The following is a 20,421-nucleotide window of genomic DNA, read 5'->3' as shown; positions in this document are numbered from 1 at the left end:
TCTCGATTTTAATAATGCTCATGTTTTCAGACACTTCGGTAAGGTAAATTAATCATAAAATTATTCGTGAGTCACGATATTCTTCGTGAGTCACGACGTTTTCGTGCGGGAGTGTGCGTGAATACAAATTTTCTCTTCGTGAGTGTGCGTGAGTCATACCAAAAAATATCGTGCGTGAGATGATTTTTCAGTCGTGAGTGTGCGTGAGTAAACTATTACTCACCTTATCTTAAAATGCACTTTCTCTGATTGTTTGAAGGGGCTCTTATTGGCGTCCTTCTAAATAATTGCACTCATGCGATACTTTTTTGTAGTAACTTGGCGTGGCACAACTTCTCAATAGTGACGGCGCTTTTCCGAGGAGTTTTGGATATCGTATACGACTGTTTTCGACGTAGTGGGGATTCTCAGAAGCGCCCCCAAATTCAAAAAATGTTGGCAGGGTCAATGCGAACGAAAACGTAACGTTACCACTAAAATTGGGTTTCTCTAATGCGCTTTACAGATTATCAGTTATTCCGGACGAAGTGTCGGTGTTTGTAAAGAATCTTACAGTGTGTCGGATCGATGACTAAATAATAGCATATATAAGTTAACATCCCTGGGTTTGTGGCCCAAACCCAGTAACGAGTACGTTTTCGCACGAAAAACTGTTATAATCCATACAAAAAACTTTTCGCGGAACAAATGCGAAATCTTTGTTTTGAACATTTTCAAACACATATTTATACAACCCTGGATTTTTCGCACGAAAAAATAGGCAGGCATATTATTTCGCATAAATAAGTTAACATCCCTGGGTTTGGGACCCTATTCACGGAGATAGATGAAGATATTCGTTTTTCGCAGAAACGAACATAAAGTGAAAACTAAAGGTGTGTACTATGTTCTGTTTTCGAGTTGAAAACCACTTTATTTTCGCGATTACTTTTCCTTAAATAATCAAAATTGTAAATGATAACAAACATATTCCCATAATATCTTGCCGAAATTTAGAGGAACAAGAAACAGTGCATCAATTGAATTAATTTATCTGCTTTATATTGAACTGTTTTAATAAAGTAACCGCGAAAATTTCAACTCGAAAAGCGAACATAGTACTTACCTTAAATCAGTAAAAAAGACATAAAATTAGTACGACAGGGGAATACTCAAAAAATTACTCAGTAACGAGTACTTGTAATCAAATACTCGTTACCTTCCCAACACTATCAACACGTGAGATTGGAAAAAGTAAATAACATCCAAACAGTTTCAAAGTTGCTAATTTATTTTATATTCAAACATGAAAACCAAACAGAAGAAATTGGTAAAGCCGGAAAGTGACAGTGATTCCAGTCTAGATGAAGAATTCGAGGATAAAAATGAAGATATAGACAGCGATTCTGATGAAGAACCAAATGAAGGTGGTAACAACAACGAAGAACAATCTGGTGATGATGAAATGGATGACACGGAAACACCTACAACTAGTAAAAAGTTGAAAACAAAAAAGGCCGAGGACAACGATTCTAATGACGAGGAAATCGTGCAAGAAGGCGACGAAGAGGATGATGATGGCGATGATCAAGAGCCTGAAGTTAGAATGCCTATCTTGAACCCATTGAGTTTGATGCGCAACAAGGAGCAACGTATGGCCCTTTTCCGTAAAATGAAAAAAGAGAAGCACAAAAAGAAAATGCAAGAGCGCAGAGCAAGGCGCAAAGCCGGACTACCGGCAAATCCTGGCCACACCATAGAGAGTCTAAGGGAAAAAGATCAAACAACGATTACAAACCTGGATGATTCAGACAACGAAGAACTGCGAAAGGAACTAGAATTGGACGATTTCAGTTCATATTTTGAGCGTTCCTACGAACCAAAAGTACTCATTACCTTTGCCGACAATCCAGTCACTAAAACGCGTAAGTTTGGTTTGGAGTTAGGACGTATATTTCCAAACGCTTTGGTGAAAATACGCAACAAATCATCGGTGAAGAATATTTGCAAGTCAGCAATTCGGGAAGAATACACTGATGTGGTTATTGTAAACGAAGATCGCCGTCAACCAAATGGCTTACTTGTTATCCATTTACCCAATGGTCCAACAGCTCATTTCAAATTGTCAAACGTGAGACTTACCTCAGACATGAAACGTGATCATAAAGAAATAACAAAACATCGTCCAGAAGTAATTTTAAATAATTTCACTACACGTTTGGGCTTGACCGTGGGTCGAATGTTGGGTGCCCTCTTCCATCATGATCCCGAATTCAAGGGTAGACGTGCTGTTACCTTCCACAATCAACGTGATTATATATTCTTCCGGCACCATCGTTATGAATTTACTAAAGATGGACGACGTGTTAAGTTACGCGAACTTGGACCACGTTTCACTTTGAAGTTGCGTTCACTGCAAGAGGGTACATTTGATAGTAAAACGGGAGACTACGCTTGGATCATCACGAATAAGAGACATGCCCTGGAAGCATCCAGACGTCGTTTCCATTTGTAATTGTACCCGTTATCGTTTAGTAAATAGAAAAAATGTACGTTTTATACATTGCTTTGTAGTAAAGTATTTGATTTTGGGAAGGCCTCACAATTCTTATTAAATCGAGTAAGTTTTCCAACCGTGTGTTTTTATATGGATGTCATTCGGGAATTTTCTTCGTGACTCTTTGGGACTGAGAATCTAAACAATTGAATAATTTTTCATTATTGAAAAATTGGCACATATTTATTTTGTATTGTATTATGTTCTAGTGATTATTCCTTTCCTGTAGTTAATCACGCCATAGTCCGGGTCACGATGTGTACGCTATGGGGATGTGGCTCTCACTGTCAGTAGGGGCGGGTTAGTCAGCGATGAGATAGTTCGAAAAAATGTAAACACTATTAAGCATATTTCTTTTTGGGTCTAAAATTGGCAGAAACTTAAATACAGAAGTGTCACACTTAAGAGGTATTCTGGACTACACTTTACACCATCACAGACCTGAAAATGTACCCGAACATTTTTCGGTGTTGGCCAAGTATGCAAAGTTTGAAGATTTTTAACAAATATAAATAACGTATTTAGACACGTTGTGTTTTTTTATGCATATGGGCTGAAATGCGATTTTGAAAACCATCACAAATTTCTTCTAACTGGTGTGTATGTTCTTACTTTTTATTTTACAGTCTACAGTAATTTTACTGGCAATATACATATGTGGTTTAGTTCATTGCAGAAAAAATCAGCTGGTTACATTTTTCTATAAGAAGTCCGAACAAAGTTCTCACGTGTGAGTCGGAACAACTAACTTTTTGAGAGGTGTGAAAAATGTGTGTTGTGTGCGGTGCGAACCAGAACAGGCATTATACTCGAACACCCCCAAAAAAGTGCTTTGATAGAGATTTCAATATACGTTAGTAATTTTTGGTTAAATAAAAATATATTATTTGGTATATACCAGAAAGACAAATATTGCTAATTTATTCAAAATAATTAGTGATAAATAAATTAAATGCAATATTGCATTTATTTGATAGCGTTTAATATAACGTATAATCGTTTAAATTATAATTATAGGATTTGCTGATTAAATCCAAGGCCACAAAAATAAAAATTATAATAAACCATAGAAAACCAAGGACCACAAATATCATATGCTACAATAAAAGAGTATGAAAATCAAAATAACAATTGACTGAAAATAAATATAAAAAACTAAAATTTCGCTACATCATAGGACACTGGGGATTTCCGGAAACCGCACCCGCCGCTGCAGGGTCCAACATAGGCAGTTCTCCGGCTGTTTCTGCTAAGATTTCTTCTGGCGGTTGACCGTATTCTTGAAGTTTACGCATGTCTTCTAGTACCACCTTGAATTTCTCACGTTTCTCTTTGGCCGAATCATTGGGATTTTCATTTTCTAGATGACCTTCAATTACTTTGTACAATTCCAATTGTTTCTCGTAACGATCCTTATCTTCAGCAGATAATTTACTGGCATTTTCTTCCAAGTATTTTGGGTATTTTTCCAAAAGTTCTTTGATACTGGGTAAAAGAATTTCAGCAGAAAGTAAAGACTGCATCATACCTTCCATAAATGGCAAGAACATGTTGCCATCATCTGCACCAGCCTGCAAAGAAAAGGATATTTATTATTGGTTAAGATTCGTCATTGATTTATGTCGCTGATTTCTCATTCATCCAAAGGTATATAAATGTAAATTTGTACCCCACTTTACTAAAATGATATACGGTGACTCCACCCTTGTCATTGAGCTAAAGCACTCATTAATAAGAGAGAAGCTGAATAGTCTAAATGAGCCTAAAATAAAAGGCTATCACCATATCTAATCTAATTTACTTACAATTTCACCATCACTCGCGCGATATTTTAAATTTTGAAAAGTCCACTTTTAATTATTTCTATTATTGGAAAGCCGCCTATGACGTACTCGAATTTGTTCACTGTATATCGAATTGAATTTGAAGCGAAGAGTAAATCTTGTAATAAGTATGTTTTACTCGTAGGATTGTGCTCATGGCATAAAATGGAAAATTTTACTAATCGGCTAAATGTGCTCTCTCTAGAACACTTTCCTAATAAAATGATTATATCATAGTATATGGTGATCATAAAGCAATATTGTATCGTAATTGAAACTTTCCCTATCAACTTTGAGAAATGCAATCATTTTATAGGTAAACAAAAAAAAAAAAAAAAAACAAAATTGAATTGTTAGAAAGATTTGCACCATGTCTCTGTTATACATATATATTTTATGAATCATAAAAAAATCATTGATAGGTATGCTAGAAAAAGTATTAAGTAAAAGATATCCTTTAAAAGATTTACATCATACTCCCTTTCAATACAAATTCGACTTTTCAACTTTTTCTTTAAACTTCGGTATATAAAATTTTGGTCAATATTAAAAGTCTATTGATATTTTTGGACAACTCCAAAAGTCAATTAGTCGGTTTTCCGCAACACCAAAAGTCAATTTTCAAAAATATTTAGTCTAATTTGAAGATTACCAAAGTGGCTTAAGGTGGGTATTAAGTTCGAGTTTAGCCGCTAAAGTGAAAACTAAATTAGTAAAAAAAGGCATAAAATTATACATATTTGTTGCAAATTTTATTATAACTTGATGGGGAATAGCCAAAAGCAAATTTTCACAAAGTTTGTATTCCTTAAAGTGGATTAATTAAGAAAAGTAATCGTGAAAAATGGCGATTTTAGCGGCTAAACTCGAACTTAATACCCACCTTTAGTCGAAAAGTCGACTCCCTATTCTGGACGAGATTGACTCATATGTATTTTAATGGAATGTAAGATATGTACTTTAATGGAATGTAAGATTAATTTCAAATATCAGTAATATTGTCGTTTTTTTATTTCAGCTTAAAACCATACATTGACTAAACTACAAGAGTAGCTTAACCAACAGAGGAAAAGAATGTTTGTCAAATTTATTTGGGCAAAGCCCTATAGACTGCAAGATGGTTGGATGGACGCACGTTTCGGAATTACCACATTCCTCATCAGCATCCTCTACTTGCAGCAAAACTATCAACCAATTATCAGAATAAATTCAGGCAGTTTATTAAACCCAACAAAAACCACACTTGAACCCTCCGAAAAAAGGTTTTACATTGATAGCCGGCTTATGCCGAAATAAATTCGAAACAAACATATCTCTTTTCCTATGCCACTGTCAAATCATCGATTTGAATTCACATGGCTGGGTTTATTTTGAGCGTGCCTCCTCTTCTTTTTCCATTTGTTTTGTTTTGTTATTGTTGGTTTTGTTCTTTAAGCATTGTTGTCGTTTTTTTATTTCAGCTTAAAACCATACATTGACTAAACTACAAGAGTAGCTTAACCAACAGAGGAAAAGAATGTTTGTCAAATTTATTTGGGCAAAGCCCTATAGACTGCAAGATGGTTGGATGGACGCACGTTTCGGAATTACCACATTCCTCATCAGCATCCTCTACTTGCAGCAAAACTATCAACCAATTATCAGAATAAATTCAGGCAGTTTATTAAACCCAACAAAAACCACACTTGAACCCTCCGAAAAAAGGTTTTACATTGATAGCCGGCTTATGCCGAAATAAATTCGAAACAAACATATCTCTTTTCCTATGCCACTGTCAAATCATCGATTTGAATTCACATGGCTGGGTTTATTTTGAGCGTGCCTCCTCTTCTTTTTCCATTTGTTTTGTTTTGTTATTGTTGGTTTTGTTCTTTAAGCATTGTTGTCGTTTTTTTATTTCAGCTTAAAACCATACATTGACTAAACTACAAGAGTAGCTTAACCAACAGAGGAAAAGAATGTTTGTCAAATTTATTTGGGCAAAGCCCTATAGACTGCAAGATGGTTGGATGGACGCACGTTTCGGAATTACCACATTCCTCATCAGCATCCTCTACTTGCAGCAAAACTATCAACCAATTATCAGAATAAATTCAGGCAGTTTATTAAACCCAACAAAAACCACACTTGAACCCTCCGAAAAAAGGTTTTACATTGATAGCCGGCTTATGCCGAAATAAATTCGAAACAAACATATCTCTTTTCCTATGCTACTGTCAAATCATCGATTTGAATTCACATGGCTGGGTTTATTTTGAGCGTGCCTCCTCTTCTTTTTCCATTTGTTTTGTTTTGTTATTGTTGGTTTTGTTCTTTAAGCATTGTTGTCGTTTTTTTATTTCAGCTTAAAACCATACATTGACTAAACTACAAGAGTAGCTTAACCAACAGAGGAAAAGAATGTTTGTCAAATTTATTTGGGCAAAGCCCTATAGACTGCAAGATGGTTGGATGGACGCACGTTTCGGAATTACCACATTCCTCATCAGCATCCTCTACTTGCAGCAAAACTATCAACCAATTATCAGAATAAATTCAGGCAGTTTATTAAACCCAACAAAAACCACACTTGAACCCTCCGAAAAAAGGTTTTACATTGATAGCCGGCTTATGCCGAAATAAATTCGAAACAAACATATCTCTTTTCCTATGCCACTGTCAAATCATCGATTTGAATTCACATGGCTGGGTTTATTTTGAGCGTGCCTCCTCTTCTTTTTCCATTTGTTTTGTTTTGTTATTGTTGGTTTTGTTCTTTAAGCATTGTTGTCGTTTTTTTTAATATTTTAAAAAGTTTCGCGGAATGTGGTTTTATTTTAAACAATACACAAATATGGTAAACAATTTAGTATGCGATTAAATTACTGTGGTTTTATTATACTTATCTATTAAACTCATAATAGCAACAAAAAAATGCAATTTGGCGAATGATAATTTAATAAATGCAACTGCGCTTTTAATTAAAATAAAAAAAAAGCGATAAATGTATGCAATTTAAAACAATGTTATTCTAACCACATTCTACCTACTCAGATTTATTAATATATTTTCTACAGTAATTCTGTACAAATTTCAACAGCTCTTCTAATTTTTCTGGATTGAAATTTTTTAAAAAATCCTTAAGTTACTTCATGTTGGTGCAATTCATTTATTATTTTCTTATACATTCTGAGCAATACATAGACCATAGCCAAGTATGGTTTTGTTGCTAATATACTACAATTTACAGCTATAACAAAAAAATGGAATGGGAAAAATTAGGGGTTCGTACACATTCTCTTTTGTACAAAACTTGATTTAAAATATGTCATTAGAGGTTAATAATAGACTTGACCGATTTGTCGGATATTTATCACATGTAAGGGATATCTCAAAATGAACTAATTACTTAAGTTGGCACAAATTATATTCTATTTAAGTTTCTCCTGGAACCTACATTTAAATACGAAGCCCTTTGGACTCTTTTTTCGTTATATGTCGACGATCAAGGGCTCAATTCACGACTATTGCCAAAATACCGGCATATATTTGTGGACTGTGGTTAAACCACGTTGTTAACTATATTTCTGGTTTGCCTTTCACGGAAATAAACTTCGAATTTTCAGTACTTTTTTGCCATTTGATGAACTTTTACACTGACAAACGAAAGAAATAATTTTCGTTTGTATAGGATCTTTCTTATATTGAATTACTAAGTGGAATTTAAATATGCTAATTATGTTTTATTTCTTGTTTATATAGTGAAATATCGGAGATATTGCCAAAAATGTATTATTTCTCATTACCACATTTTGGATGAGTGATAGCGGCATGTACTACCATTTGAATGCTTCAATGTCGCATTTTGTTAATCATGGTAATCTCATCTTATCGAATACCTAATCTATTAAGTGTTAGGTCGAAGTAAAAAAAATAATTCTGAGATTTCTATATCCAATAACTCATTAAATAACATGTTATCAAAATACTTCGCTAATGCAATTACATTCGAATTTGCCCCAATTGAAGGAACATATATTCTGAACTACATGTCTGCTATATAAACTTACATTTTCCAGGCTTAAGCCACCAAACATATTAGCCACATCTGTTTCTGAAACTGGTGCAGCCAAGTTTTCGGCTCCTTCCTGAAGTCCCTTTAATGCTTGTGCTATGCTATCAGAATATTTGGCAACTTCTTCATCACTTGCTGAGTTTTCTCCTTGTAACGTCATTGCAGCGGCTTCTGCCATTTTTTTAAACCCAGCCATGATTTGTTCTGGGTCTTGGGGCAATGGTGGAACATCTCCACTTGGGGTATCAGGGCCTCCAAATAATGTGTTCATTCTTTCAGCCAATAATTTGGCCTGTTCTCTGCAAAACACATTGGGTAAATCTAGCTCATTAAACGTCTACACTAGGAAGTTGTAAGACTTACAAGAAAAATTCCTCGGAATCTGCCCCATCACCTTCTTGTGCTTCAGAATTTGTATTGGAAGTTGCACCTCCATTTGAGGCCTTTTGATCATTCTTTCCGAAATCTTGGAGGGCATCTTTAATTTGAGAAAAATGTTAATGGATGAGTAAAAAAATCCTATTACATAAGTTTTATTCATAATTCAACATTGTTGTGTAAACGAATCTCTTCGCTGCTATGTCATTCATTTATAGTTGATGTATACAAAATTAAACATTGCCATCCATTCTTGCACCCAATAAGTGAGCTGATCATTGGACTACTAGAACCATCATTTTGTTGTTGCTTTGTATATTAACTTACTATCCAACAATTCGTTGAGATCTTCTTCCGGCTTTTTTTGATCGGCCATGGCACGTGATTCCTTTTTTTAAATACCAATATTAAGAATATATTTTAGAAAAGTACTTTTGTTTTTTTGATATTTCGGATAGAAAGTGATTAACGTGCTAAGTACGTAATGTCGGGTAGGGTTGCCGTTGCTCAACAATGGGTTTCCGTGTGTAAATGGCAGTGTTGCCAATTTGGTTGTTTTTGCACCAAATTTAGTGCTTTTTGATTTCTAAAAAGCACCAAATTGCCTTTTTGGTGCCTTTTCAAAAAAAGCACCAACTTGGTGCTTTCTGGCATTTTCATTTAGTGTTTGGTGCTTTTTTAATTTTGAACAGTATTAAGTTTAATTGATAAAAAAATTTTGATTAGACTTTCAAGAGCCGAAGAAACTCAAATTTATTGCCAAATATAGAATTTGATTGTTATGAAGTTGGTATTGATTATTTTTTAATTAATATTGTTATTTAGGGTATTCTGTAGGAAAGTCGAGCGATGATTGTCGAATTTTTGAATTTGGTAAAGATGTCATTAAAAACGACTCCAATAGACTCCTTCCATATATTAATATTTTGAAAGTTGAGAAACATCAGTGATCAAAATGAACTGGACGAAAGCATTAAAACTGATCAAAGTATATACTTGAATAGCGGTTCATAATGGTGAGTACTAAGTTCGAGTTTTGCCGCTAAAGTGAAAACTATATCAGTAAAAAAGGCATAAAAATATGCATATTTGCTGCAAATTTTATTAAAACTTGATGGGGAATAGCCAAAAGCAAATTTTCACAAAGTTTGTATTCCTTAAAATGAATTATTAAAGAAAAGTAATTGTGAAAAAATGACTATTTTAGCAGCTAAACTCGATCTTAATACCCACCTTAACTTCTTAATTTTTTTTTGTTTTTGTTTTTTTTTTTAGTAGAGCATTTAATTTTCGATTTTGTGGTGGAAGGTGGTATGTTAGAATTTATAATATATTTTTGGTGCTTTTTGGCCTTGGGGAGTTGGCAACACTGGTAAATGGGGTTTTTAAAGAATATTGGGGAAATTATCATATCCCTGCAAACATTTTCGACGCTTCTGAGAATTCCCACCACGTCGAAAACAATCATATACGACATCCAAAACTCGTCGTCACTATTGAGAAGTTGTACCACACCAAGTTACTACAAAAAAGTATCGCATGAGTGCAATTATTAGGTGTCTTTTTTAATAAATTTATAACAACGCCAATAAGAGCCACTTCAAATAATCAGAAAAAGTGAATTTTAAGATAAGGCCGGTACTCTGTTCGGTTTTCGCGTTGAAACTCCATACAAAACCAAAAAATGCGAAAAATTTGCGAAATTTTTTCCATTTGTGATACTTTGTTTTTTCGTGTTGAAAGACTGACGTTTATAGCACGGCGCCATTTGCAATGTGAATTAAGAAATAATTTATTTATTAAAAACTATTTGTGCGGGTTTATAAATCAAACACGGACCATATTTTTGTTCCGAAACTATACAAAGGATCAAAGGAATAGCAGATCAATTGCCCAAGGAAAAATAAAATGTTATTTTGTAAAAACAAGCAACAACCACCAACTTAACCCAATATCGCTCCCTGTAAAATAGCGCTCCAAGCTACCTAAAAAAACGCCGCTTTCTATGTGCGAAATAATGGTTTCCATAAAAATTTTTCGCAAGAATGAACATAGTACCGGCCTATAGATGTAAAAAAAAATATCAATGAAAAAATGATGTTAAATGTGTTATGATAGTGATATAAATGTTATATTTATAAGAATTTGTTTTTAATAAACATCTAAAAAATCGTGTTTTACTTGACCACAATGATTCTTTTACAACTATCTTAAAATTCACTTTTTCTGATTGTTTGAAGGGACTCTCATTGGCGTCGTTCTAAATTTGTAAAAAAAGGCACGTAATAATTACACTCATGCGATACTTTTTTGCAGTAACTTGGCGTGGTACAGCTTCTCAATAGTGACGGCGCTTTTTCGACGGTTTTGGATGCCACATACGATTTTTTCTCGATTTGGTGGGGATTCTCACAAGCGCCGTCAAATTCAAAAACTGTTGGCAGGGACGATGTGTACTGTTTGATTTTTATCTTACAATTGACTTGACAGCTTCCTCCGCCAGGGGTTTATATACCGAGATATGACGATGTAGAAAATTCTGGTTAGTCTGACCCACAGCCATGTAGATTAATCGAAAAGCAGATATCGCACATCTTTATCGGCTTATGCTCATAGTCTTGCCTACAACCATCTAGAACATTCTACAAGTAGCCGGCAGATGTCGCACATCAGATTATGTTCATGTCTTGCCTACAACAATCACTTGGTCGCTTCTGTCGCTCATAGTTCTGCCTATCAAGTATCTCGTAATTTAGCTGACAGAGGGTTGTGCTCATTTACTACAACAATAACAAAATGATTGTGAAACTAAGAACACAAAAGATGTTTAGGAAATAGATAATTTTGAATGTGATGACGTAATCTGACCGTTACAATTTGAAACTTCAAATTAACGGAAACTAATTTGAATAAACTTAAATCTAGAAATATCTATTTCGTAACAATATTTTGTTTACTAACATTAAATTTGTAAGCAAAACTGACATCTGGATGTACTTGAATTTTGTTGTTTTTGTAATACTGCAACTACCTGGGAATTAATTTCCATGATAATAAACAAAGCATCCCAATAAACACAAACGTTTGAAAAATGCTAATTTTCAACACTTTTTCAAACATTTTTTCAAAGGATTAGGCATGGCTGAACAAGAAGGTTAAATCATACCCAATAAACACAAACGTTTGAAAAATACTAAAATTCAATAATTTTTCAAACATTTTTTCATAGGATTAGGGTAATAATCAAGTTGAGAAATTGTTGAGAAAATCGCGTTCTCAACAAAAAACAGACATTACCCTCAACAGTAAAATTCAACACAATAGCAATAATTTCTCAATTGTAATCCTCAAATTGAAATGCATCGCTACTCAATAATTTCTCAAACAGTTTTCAATGTGATAAAAATAAAAAATTAGCATTGTTGCGAATACTTTCAAACCACAATTTGTATGAAAGTCAATCCTAGTTCTAACTGAAAGTCAATACTAAATTTCTAGAGATTTTGTAAATTTTATTATTTTTTTCGTTAACAAACATAATAATCTTAAAAATAACATTAATAATATATAAAAATAATAATATAATACCAATCAAAATGTAATTATCTTATTAAACGTATTAATAAATAAAACTATGAATACAACTTTAAATACCTTAAACATTTTTACATGTATAATTCAATTTCCTCCATAATGTTGGTGTCAAATAACTATTAATTAATATGCTGGCAATTTGAAATAATTACTACCGAGGAACTTGCTGGCTTGTGTGTTAGAATAGATTCCAGCAAGAGGAAATCACAAAATATCAAACTGATGACGGGATGTAAATTTATGTAATGCACATTTCCATCCAGAAGTTCTTGATATAGGAATTGCTGCACTTTGTTTTAATTGGTTGCACTTTGTAAGTTTTCTGAAAACTTTTCTTTGTTGTTCCCTTCATCGGTTTTTCATCGGCCAACATCTTCCAAGAATATACCATCCAATTATTTTAGTTTTCTGCAAAACAATCGTGTTTTGTGATTTCCATTATGTTTTCATTTCACTTTTTATTTTGACTTACCAATTTGTATTTCTTCCAACTGACCACATACTTCGTGATTTCCTCAAGAACGTTGGTGTTACAAAATTGTTGTTATTAAAATACTGGAAATTTTCAGGAACTTGATGACCAGATAATTGGAATAAATTTCCAGCAATTTCAATTCACAAAATAACAAATTAAACCGATGATGCGATGTAAATTAAACTATCGATGTGATGCGAATTATCATCCAGTAGTTGTTGATATGGAAAAGCATAAATACCAAGTTTTTTTGGTTGCACTTTGATTTATGGAAACTTTCTCTTCTCTATAAGCCATTTTTCATCGACCAGCCTCTTAATGTGTCCAAGAATCAGCATCCAAATATTTTAGTTGTCTGCAAAGAGATTTGATTTTAGTGACTTCCTTAAAGTTTTCATTTCGTGTTTTAGTTTTACTTACCAATTATTATAAGCAATTTCAATTGATTATTAAAAAATTTCCACATTTTTGTATTTCTTCCACGAACTTTGTTGTCCAAAGTAGTATTGAAAACCATGTGGTTTTTTCGTTGCATTTCAGGGTAGTGTTTTGTCAAACTTTTCTCCAATTATCTTCAACACATTTTCAAAGTTTTCGTCAACATTTTGCCAAATTGGTTGTAATTCGCAAACAATTCGAAGATGTATTGAAGATGAGCTGTTTCAAGTCAAGTTGAATTTATGTTGAAAATGATATTTACCCTCAAACTGAAAAGGTGTTGCATTTGAAAAACGCTCATCCTGTGTTTATTGGGTAGGCCCATATGATTACAATTTTTTTATTGCGACAAAATTTTTTTGTTATCGTGATTCAACCACCTTATTCAGCCATGGGATTAGGGTAAGATTTAAGTTGAGAAATTGTTGGGAAAATCGCGTTTTCAACAAAAAACACACATTACCTTCAACAGTGAAATTCAACACATTAGCAATAATATCTCAAGTGTTAACCTCAAATTGAATGCATCTCTACTCAATAATTTGTCAAACAATTTTCGATGCGAGTCAAATTCAAAATGAACATCGTTGCAAATACTTTTCAACCTAAATTTGTATGAATGATATCCCCACTTCAAATTGAAAGTCAAAGCCAAAATTCTATGAATTTTGTATAATTTATTCATTTTCATCAAAATAAAATATATAATAATACACTACACTACATAGTACAGTACAATACCAATTGATAAATAATAATCTTATCATATCAACAAATAAGAACAAAAAAAAAAAAAAAAAAAAACAACAAACAACAAAACTTTAAATATCTTAAACATTATTAGTAAACACTTTTGCATTGATAATTCTATTTCCTTCCTTTTGGTGTCATAAAACAGCATTAAAATGTATTAACATGCGGGCAATTTGAAATTAGGAACGTACTGGACCTCGTGTTAGAAGTGATTTCCAGCAGAAGGAATTCACAAAATATCCATTTTAAACTGATAATAGCATATGAATTAAAGTGACGATGTGAAGGCCATTTTCATCCAGAAGTTGTTGATTTCAACAATTTGTTGTTTTTAACAATTTTAATTGGTTGCACTTGTAATGTTTCTGGAAACTTTTTCTTGTCGATAAGCCACTCATTTTTCATTGGTCAGCTTTTTAATGTTTGCAAGAATGTAGCATCCAAAGATTTTAGGTTTCTGCAAAGAGATTTAAATTTAGTGACCATTATTATAAACTATTTGAAGCAGTTCCAGTTAATTGTCCACCATTTTTTCATTGGTCAGCTTTTTAATGTTTTCAAGAACGTAGAATCCATAATTTTAGTTTTCTGAAAAGAGATATACATTTAGTGATTTCCTTAAAGTTTTATTTCATTTTTTATTTTCACTTACCTATTTTTATAAACTATTTGGTTATTTGTCTAATATTTTCCATTTTTTAATTTCTTGCAATTGACCACGAACTTCGTTGCACAAATAAGTATTGAAAACCACATGGTTTTTTCGTTGCATTTTAGGGTAGTGTTTTGTCAAAGTTTTCTCATATTATCTTCAACACCTTTTCAAAGATTTCGTCAACATTTTGGCAAATTGGAAGTAATTCGCAAACAATTTGAAGATGTATTGAAGATGAGCTATTTCAAGTCAAGTTGAATTTATGTTGGAAATTATATATACCCTCAAACTGAAAAGTTGTTGCATTTGAAAAACGCTCATCCTGTGTTTATTGGGATATGTTTATTTTAACCTAAGGTAAACTTAAAGACAATGTTGGACATAGATGACCCGACCCTCTCTGCAAAAAAATGTGTCAGTTCCTAAAATCAATATTCAGAGATTTCGTTATATGTTTGTGTTCGTAAATTAGACAATTTTCGCATTTTCGAGGTCTTGCTTGCAAATTATTGCGCAAATAGAAACTTTTGAATTTGTAGTTTATAAATCAGCTGGTGCATCAAATATGTTCAAAGTGAGGAGAAATGCAGTTTCTCTATGTTAATTTTTGTGTAGTAAAATACCTTTTCGTTTGAAAATCTGCAGGAATTATAAAACCAAAGAGAAAAATCACTCTTTCAAAGAAAAACAAAAGTATTATCTTGCTAAATAGTTAGCGAATTAATAATATGAGCAATAGAATATGTAATGAAACTAAATACATTTTGAAAATGACAAATTTATTTTGTATTTTTATGGTAGCCTGATATTAATGTAGACTGGTTTTTCGTCCAAATTAATTACTTTACATATTAATACAATTTTAATATGTATGAAGACTAAGGAGTTGGTATTATTTCGTTTAATGAATTGAATTTACTTTATATATATATATATATATATATATATACCCAATAAACACAAACGTTTGAAAAATACTAAAATTCAATAATTTTTCAAACATTTTTTCAAAGGATTAGGGTAATATTCAAGTTGAGAAATTGTTGAGAAAATCGCGTTCTCAACAAAAAACAGACATTACCCTCAACAGTAAAATTCAACACAATAGCAATAATTTCTCAATTGTAATCCTCAAATTGAAGTGCATCGCTACTCAATAATTTCTCAAACAGTTTTCAATGTGAGAAAAATAAAAAACTAGCATTGTTGCGAATACTTTCAAACCACAATTTGTATGAAAGTCAATCCTAGTTCTAACTGAAAGTCAATACTAAATTTCTAGGGATTTTGTAAATTTTATTATTTTTTCGTTAACAAATATAATAATCTTAAAAATAACATTAATAATATATGAAAATAATAATATTATACCAATCAAAATGTAATTATCTTATTAAACGTATTAATAAATAAAACTATGAATACAACTTTAAATATCTTAAACATTTTTACATGTATAATTCCATTTCCTCCATAATGTTGGTGTCATTAATATGCTGGCAATTTGAAATATTTACTATCGAGGAACTTGTTGGCTTGTGTGTTAGAATAGATTCCAGCAAGAGGAAATCACAAAATATCAAACTGATGACGGGATGTAAATTGATGTAATGCACATTTTCATCCAGAAGTTCTTGATATAGGAATTGTTGCACTTTGTTTTAATTGGTTGCACTTTGTAAGTTTTCTGAAAACTTTTCTTTGTTGTTTCCTTCATCGGTTTTTCATCGGCCAACATCTTCCAAGAATATACCATTCAATGATTTTAGTTTTCTGCAAAACAATCGAGTTCTGTGATTTCCATTATGTTTTCATTTCACTTTTTATTTTGACTTACCAATTTGTATTTCTTCCAACTGACCACGTACTTCGTGATTTCCTCAAGAACGTTGGTGTTACAAAATTGTTGTTATTAAAATACTGGCAATTTTCAGGAACTTGATGACCAGATAATTGGAATAAATTTCCAGCAATTTCAATTCACAAATTAAAATTTAAACCGATGATGCGATATAAATTAAACTATCGATGTGATGCGAATTATCATCCAGTAGTTGTTGATATGGAAAAGCATAAATACCAAGTTTTTTTGGTTGCACTTTGATTTATGGAAACTTTCTCTTCTCGATAAGCCACTACCATTTTTCATCGGCCAGCCTCTTAATGTGTCCAAGAATCAGCATCCAAATATTTTAGTTGTCTGCAAAGAGATTTGAGTTTAGTGACTTCCTTCAAGTTTTCATTTCGTGTTTTAGTTTTACTTACCAATTATTATAAGCAATTTCAATTGATTATTAAAAAATTTCCACATTTTTGTATTTCTTCCACGAACTTTGTTGTCCAAAGTAGTATTGAAAACCATGTGGTTTTTTCGTTGCATTTCAGGGTAGTGTTTTGTCAAAGTTTTCTCCAATTATCTTCAACACATTTTCAAAGTTTTCGTCAACATTTTGCCAAATTGGTTGTAATTCGCAAACAATTTGAAGATGAATTGAAGATGAGCTTTTTCAAGTCAAGTTGAATTTATGTTGAAAATGATATTTACCCTCAAACTGAAGAGCTGTTGCATTTGAAAAACGCTCATCCTGTGTTTATTGGGTATATATATATATATATATATATATATATATATATATATATATATATATATATATATATATATATATATATATATATATATATATATATATATATATATATATATATATATATATATATATATATATATATATATATATATATATATATATATATATATATATATACGCATTTAACTTTGTGTTTTTTCGGATATATATTCGTTGTTAAATGCAATTGAAATAAATAACAGGATGAGCGTTTTTCAAATGCAGCACCTTTTCAGTTTGAGGGTAAATATCATTTGCAACATAAATTCAACTTGACTTGAAATAGCTCATCTTCAATACATTTTCAAATTGTTTGCGAATTACTTCCAAACTGCCAAAATGTTGACGAAATCTTTGAAAATGTGTTGAACATAATTGGAGAAAACTTTGACAAAATACTACCTTGAAATGCAACGAAAAAACCACATGGTTTTCAATACTACTTTGTGCAACGAAGATCGTGGAAGAAATAAAAAATGTGGAAATTTTTTGATAATCAACTGAAGAGGAATTAACAAAATAACAAACTGATGACGGGATATAAATTGATGTAATGCACATTTTCATCCAGAAGTTCTTGATATATATATCTTCCAAGAATATATCATCCAATGATTTTAGTTTTCTGCAAAATAATCGAGTTTAGTGATTTCCATTACGTTTTTATTTCACTTTTTATTTTGGGTTACCAATTAGAGTTAACTTTTTGAACATCGTTGCACTGGTGTTCTATCCAGAACACATCATCAATGCAAGTCGCGTTGGTATTGCCAGATTGCATTTTGATAAAGTGACCCTTTATAGATTCACAATAGCAATTTATTGTGACCAATTTATCGAATAATATGAAATGTAAAGTGTTACAGTGTCATAAATAATTGCAGCAGTAAATATTTATTAATATTTGAACATTTCATACATTACAAACAAAAGGCCGGTATGCACCTCTAGCGAAATTTTCGGTAGCAAAATTTATTTAAGTCTACAACAAAAAAACAGGGCTGTGTACACAAATTTTAAACCAGCTAATCGCTTTTAAAAATTGTTAATATATGTTCCAAATATTCCTCAAATAAATTGTTTATTATTTACAGACCTTTTAAAACTTTTACGCACACAATGATTGTAATAAATTAAATGTTTGCTGCCAAAATATGCATTTGACAACCCTGTTATTTTCATTAGAGGTGCGTACCAGCTTACGAAATTGAGCGCTACCGAAAATTTCGTTAGCATAAATAGCAATGCATTTCTTATGGGAATGAAATTTTTCGCTAGAGGTGCATACCGGCCTAAAGACAATACACTTTAGACGTCACACCAAATGTTGCATTGACGGTGCTAGTTCCATACATGTTTGTAATTTTTTATTTGTTTTTCGTTTTTATTTTTTTAATGAAAAACTTAATTTTCTTAGTGAAACAATGTTAAATTTTAGGCAACAACAAAAAAAAAAAAACACATTTTCCCGTTTATGGAAATTTATTTCATGCACTTAATTTCTTTTTATTTGCATTTTAATGCTATTTCAATACTTGTCGTATACGCGTTTGCTTCGATAAACGAAAATTATGGACCTAGCACGGTAAATGGTTTGATGTGCTCAGCAGCCAATTTCCCATCTCCTTCTTTTCTATTGTCTTTGATTACAAATGTAGGATTTCACTTGTTCTCTGTGATTGTTTTTAAACAGCTGATGACGGTGTTGCATATTTTTGGAGATGTCTTCGATAAACGAATACTCTGTTTTCTTTTAGTCCGTGACTGCTTAGGGTATCCAGTGCTAAAAGAAACCAGCCCTAATAATTATTGTTTTTGACGTAATCTATGTATTCTTGTTCAAAACCTAAAGCAAAATTTTGAATTTCAATTTCCACTGCACAGGCAGGTTTATTGGAATTTTTCGATTTCGAGTTAACTGCAGGGTCCATTCGACGGGTTTCTACGGTTTCTATTGTCAGAGAACGGAAATGTATAGTAATTTTTGTGAAATTGACGCCAAGAAAAATTAAGTCGATTTGATTGATGGTTTCCATGATATCGGCGATAACCAATCTCTTAAAGCAACTACTAGTAAACAACATTGACCATTTTAAAAAGTTTTATAAACTAGAATTTGTAGGCTTCGTCGGCAACAGGTCGGTTTATTTTTATTTTTGTATTTATTGGATTTGTTTTAATGTTACCGTTCCTGTAATAAGTACCTGTTACGATTTTGAATGTAGTGGTTCAGAAACTCAATATGCAAAAAGTCCAGGGTCCAATGCAGGACTCCAGTGTTGCCAGGTGATTTTGGAATCTTCCCACCAAATCTCATTGCTGAACAAGAAGGTTAAATCATGAGCCCATATGATTACAATTTTTTTTATTTCGACAAAATTTTAAGACGTCAAAATCATATGTTCATGGTGGTTGCAGCTCTCCAATGGCACTGCATAACAAATGCATCTAAAACCAACTCACGCATTCATAGCTGGAGAATTATTTGATAACATATCCCAGTCCCAAAAGAGGCATTTGACTTCCATTCTTAACTTTGGTGGGTATTATAGTCTTATACCTTATTCACATTACACTTCCAAAATCCACTTTAACTAGATTTCAACTGTCATTTGCAGCGTTGCCAATTTTTTCCCGCTAGATTTGGCTTTTTTTGAAGACGTTTAGCGGAAAAAAATGCTTTTAGCTTTTTTTCTGGCTTTTTTTCATGACCCTTTTAGCTATTTTTGGCTTTTTTTATTTTCGACATGTTTCTATTGAAATATGGATAAAACGGCATTTTTATCTAAGCCTTGCTGCAGAGATTAAGGTTTTCCACATATTTCAAAGCTCAGTTGAAACATTAATAATGATTCCAGCCATTATGCGGGCATTTTTGCAGCAAATACACTTTGTTGTAAAGTTTTTCCTCATATTCATAAAAGTTATCGTAAACTTTAAATCTGCTATTACCATACAAATTTGTTAGATAAACTGTCAGTAGATTATTGGGAATATTGGCATTTGACTCGTTTATCATTTTTATGTTATTATAATATTCTAAAGTTATTACAATATTACTAATTAAAATAGTAGGTGTGAATCACTT

General features: G+C 32.2%; 2 protein-coding genes and 2 long non-coding RNA genes across 4 annotated transcripts; 1 reads left to right on the top strand and 3 right to left on the bottom strand.

The window, feature by feature from the left end:
* Nucleotides 1-1,198: 1,198 nt before the first annotated feature.
* Nucleotides 1,199-2,612, top strand: LOC142226108 (putative ribosome production factor 1). The gene has a single exon (XM_075295986.1). The coding sequence runs from the start codon at nt 1,286-1,288 to the stop codon at nt 2,492-2,494; it is 1,209 nt and encodes a 402-aa protein (XP_075152101.1). The 5' UTR covers nt 1,199-1,285; the 3' UTR covers nt 2,495-2,612.
* An 807-nt stretch (nt 2,613-3,419) lies between these two features.
* Nucleotides 3,420-9,303, bottom strand: Pex19 (peroxisomal biogenesis factor 19). Its single transcript, XM_075295985.1, has 4 exons — nt 9,119-9,303; nt 8,777-8,891; nt 8,409-8,712; nt 3,420-4,107 (listed from the first exon to the last, which is right to left on the bottom strand). The coding sequence occupies exons 1-4, from the start codon at nt 9,165-9,167 to the stop codon at nt 3,703-3,705; spliced, it is 873 nt and encodes a 290-aa protein (XP_075152100.1). The 5' UTR covers nt 9,168-9,303; the 3' UTR covers nt 3,420-3,702.
* A 3,655-nt stretch (nt 9,304-12,958) lies between these two features.
* Nucleotides 12,959-13,610, bottom strand: LOC142223906 (uncharacterized). The gene is made up of 2 exons (XR_012718954.1): nt 13,281-13,610; nt 12,959-13,215 (listed from the first exon to the last, which is right to left on the bottom strand). It is a non-coding gene; the product is annotated as an uncharacterized LOC142223906 (long non-coding RNA).
* Nucleotides 13,611-15,981: 2,371 nt separating this feature from the next.
* On the bottom strand, nt 15,982-17,299 carry LOC142223905 (uncharacterized). The gene is made up of 3 exons (XR_012718953.1): nt 16,972-17,299; nt 16,544-16,906; nt 15,982-16,479 (listed from the first exon to the last, which is right to left on the bottom strand). It is a non-coding gene; the product is annotated as an uncharacterized LOC142223905 (long non-coding RNA).
* Nucleotides 17,300-20,421: the final 3,122 nt, after the last annotated feature.

This window comes from Haematobia irritans, chromosome 2 (assembly GCF_050003625.1).
Source record: "Haematobia irritans isolate KBUSLIRL chromosome 2, ASM5000362v1, whole genome shotgun sequence".
Taxonomy (NCBI): Eukaryota; Metazoa; Arthropoda; class Insecta; order Diptera; family Muscidae; genus Haematobia; species Haematobia irritans.
The sequence above is the reverse complement of the archived record's forward strand: the minus strand, read 5'-3'. Positions and strand labels throughout refer to the sequence as shown.

Bases quoted from the DNA above. Each gene is read 5' to 3' on its own strand.
- LOC142226108 (XM_075295986.1), top strand. From the start codon at position 1,286: ATGAAAACCAAACAGAAGAAATTGGTAAAGCCGGAAAGTGACAGTGAT.
- Pex19 (XM_075295985.1), bottom strand. From the start codon at position 9,167: ATGGCCGATCAAAAAAAGCCGGAAGAAGATCTCAACGAATTGTTGGAT. The intron at 8,713-8,776 runs GTAAGTCTTACA...TGTGTTTTGCAG, and splicing joins GATTCCGAGGAATTTTTCTT to AGAACAGGCCAAATTATTGG. The intron at 4,108-8,408 runs GTAAGTTTATAT...TTTTCTTTGCAG, and splicing joins GTGGCTTAAGCCTGGAAAAT to GCTGGTGCAGATGATGGCAA.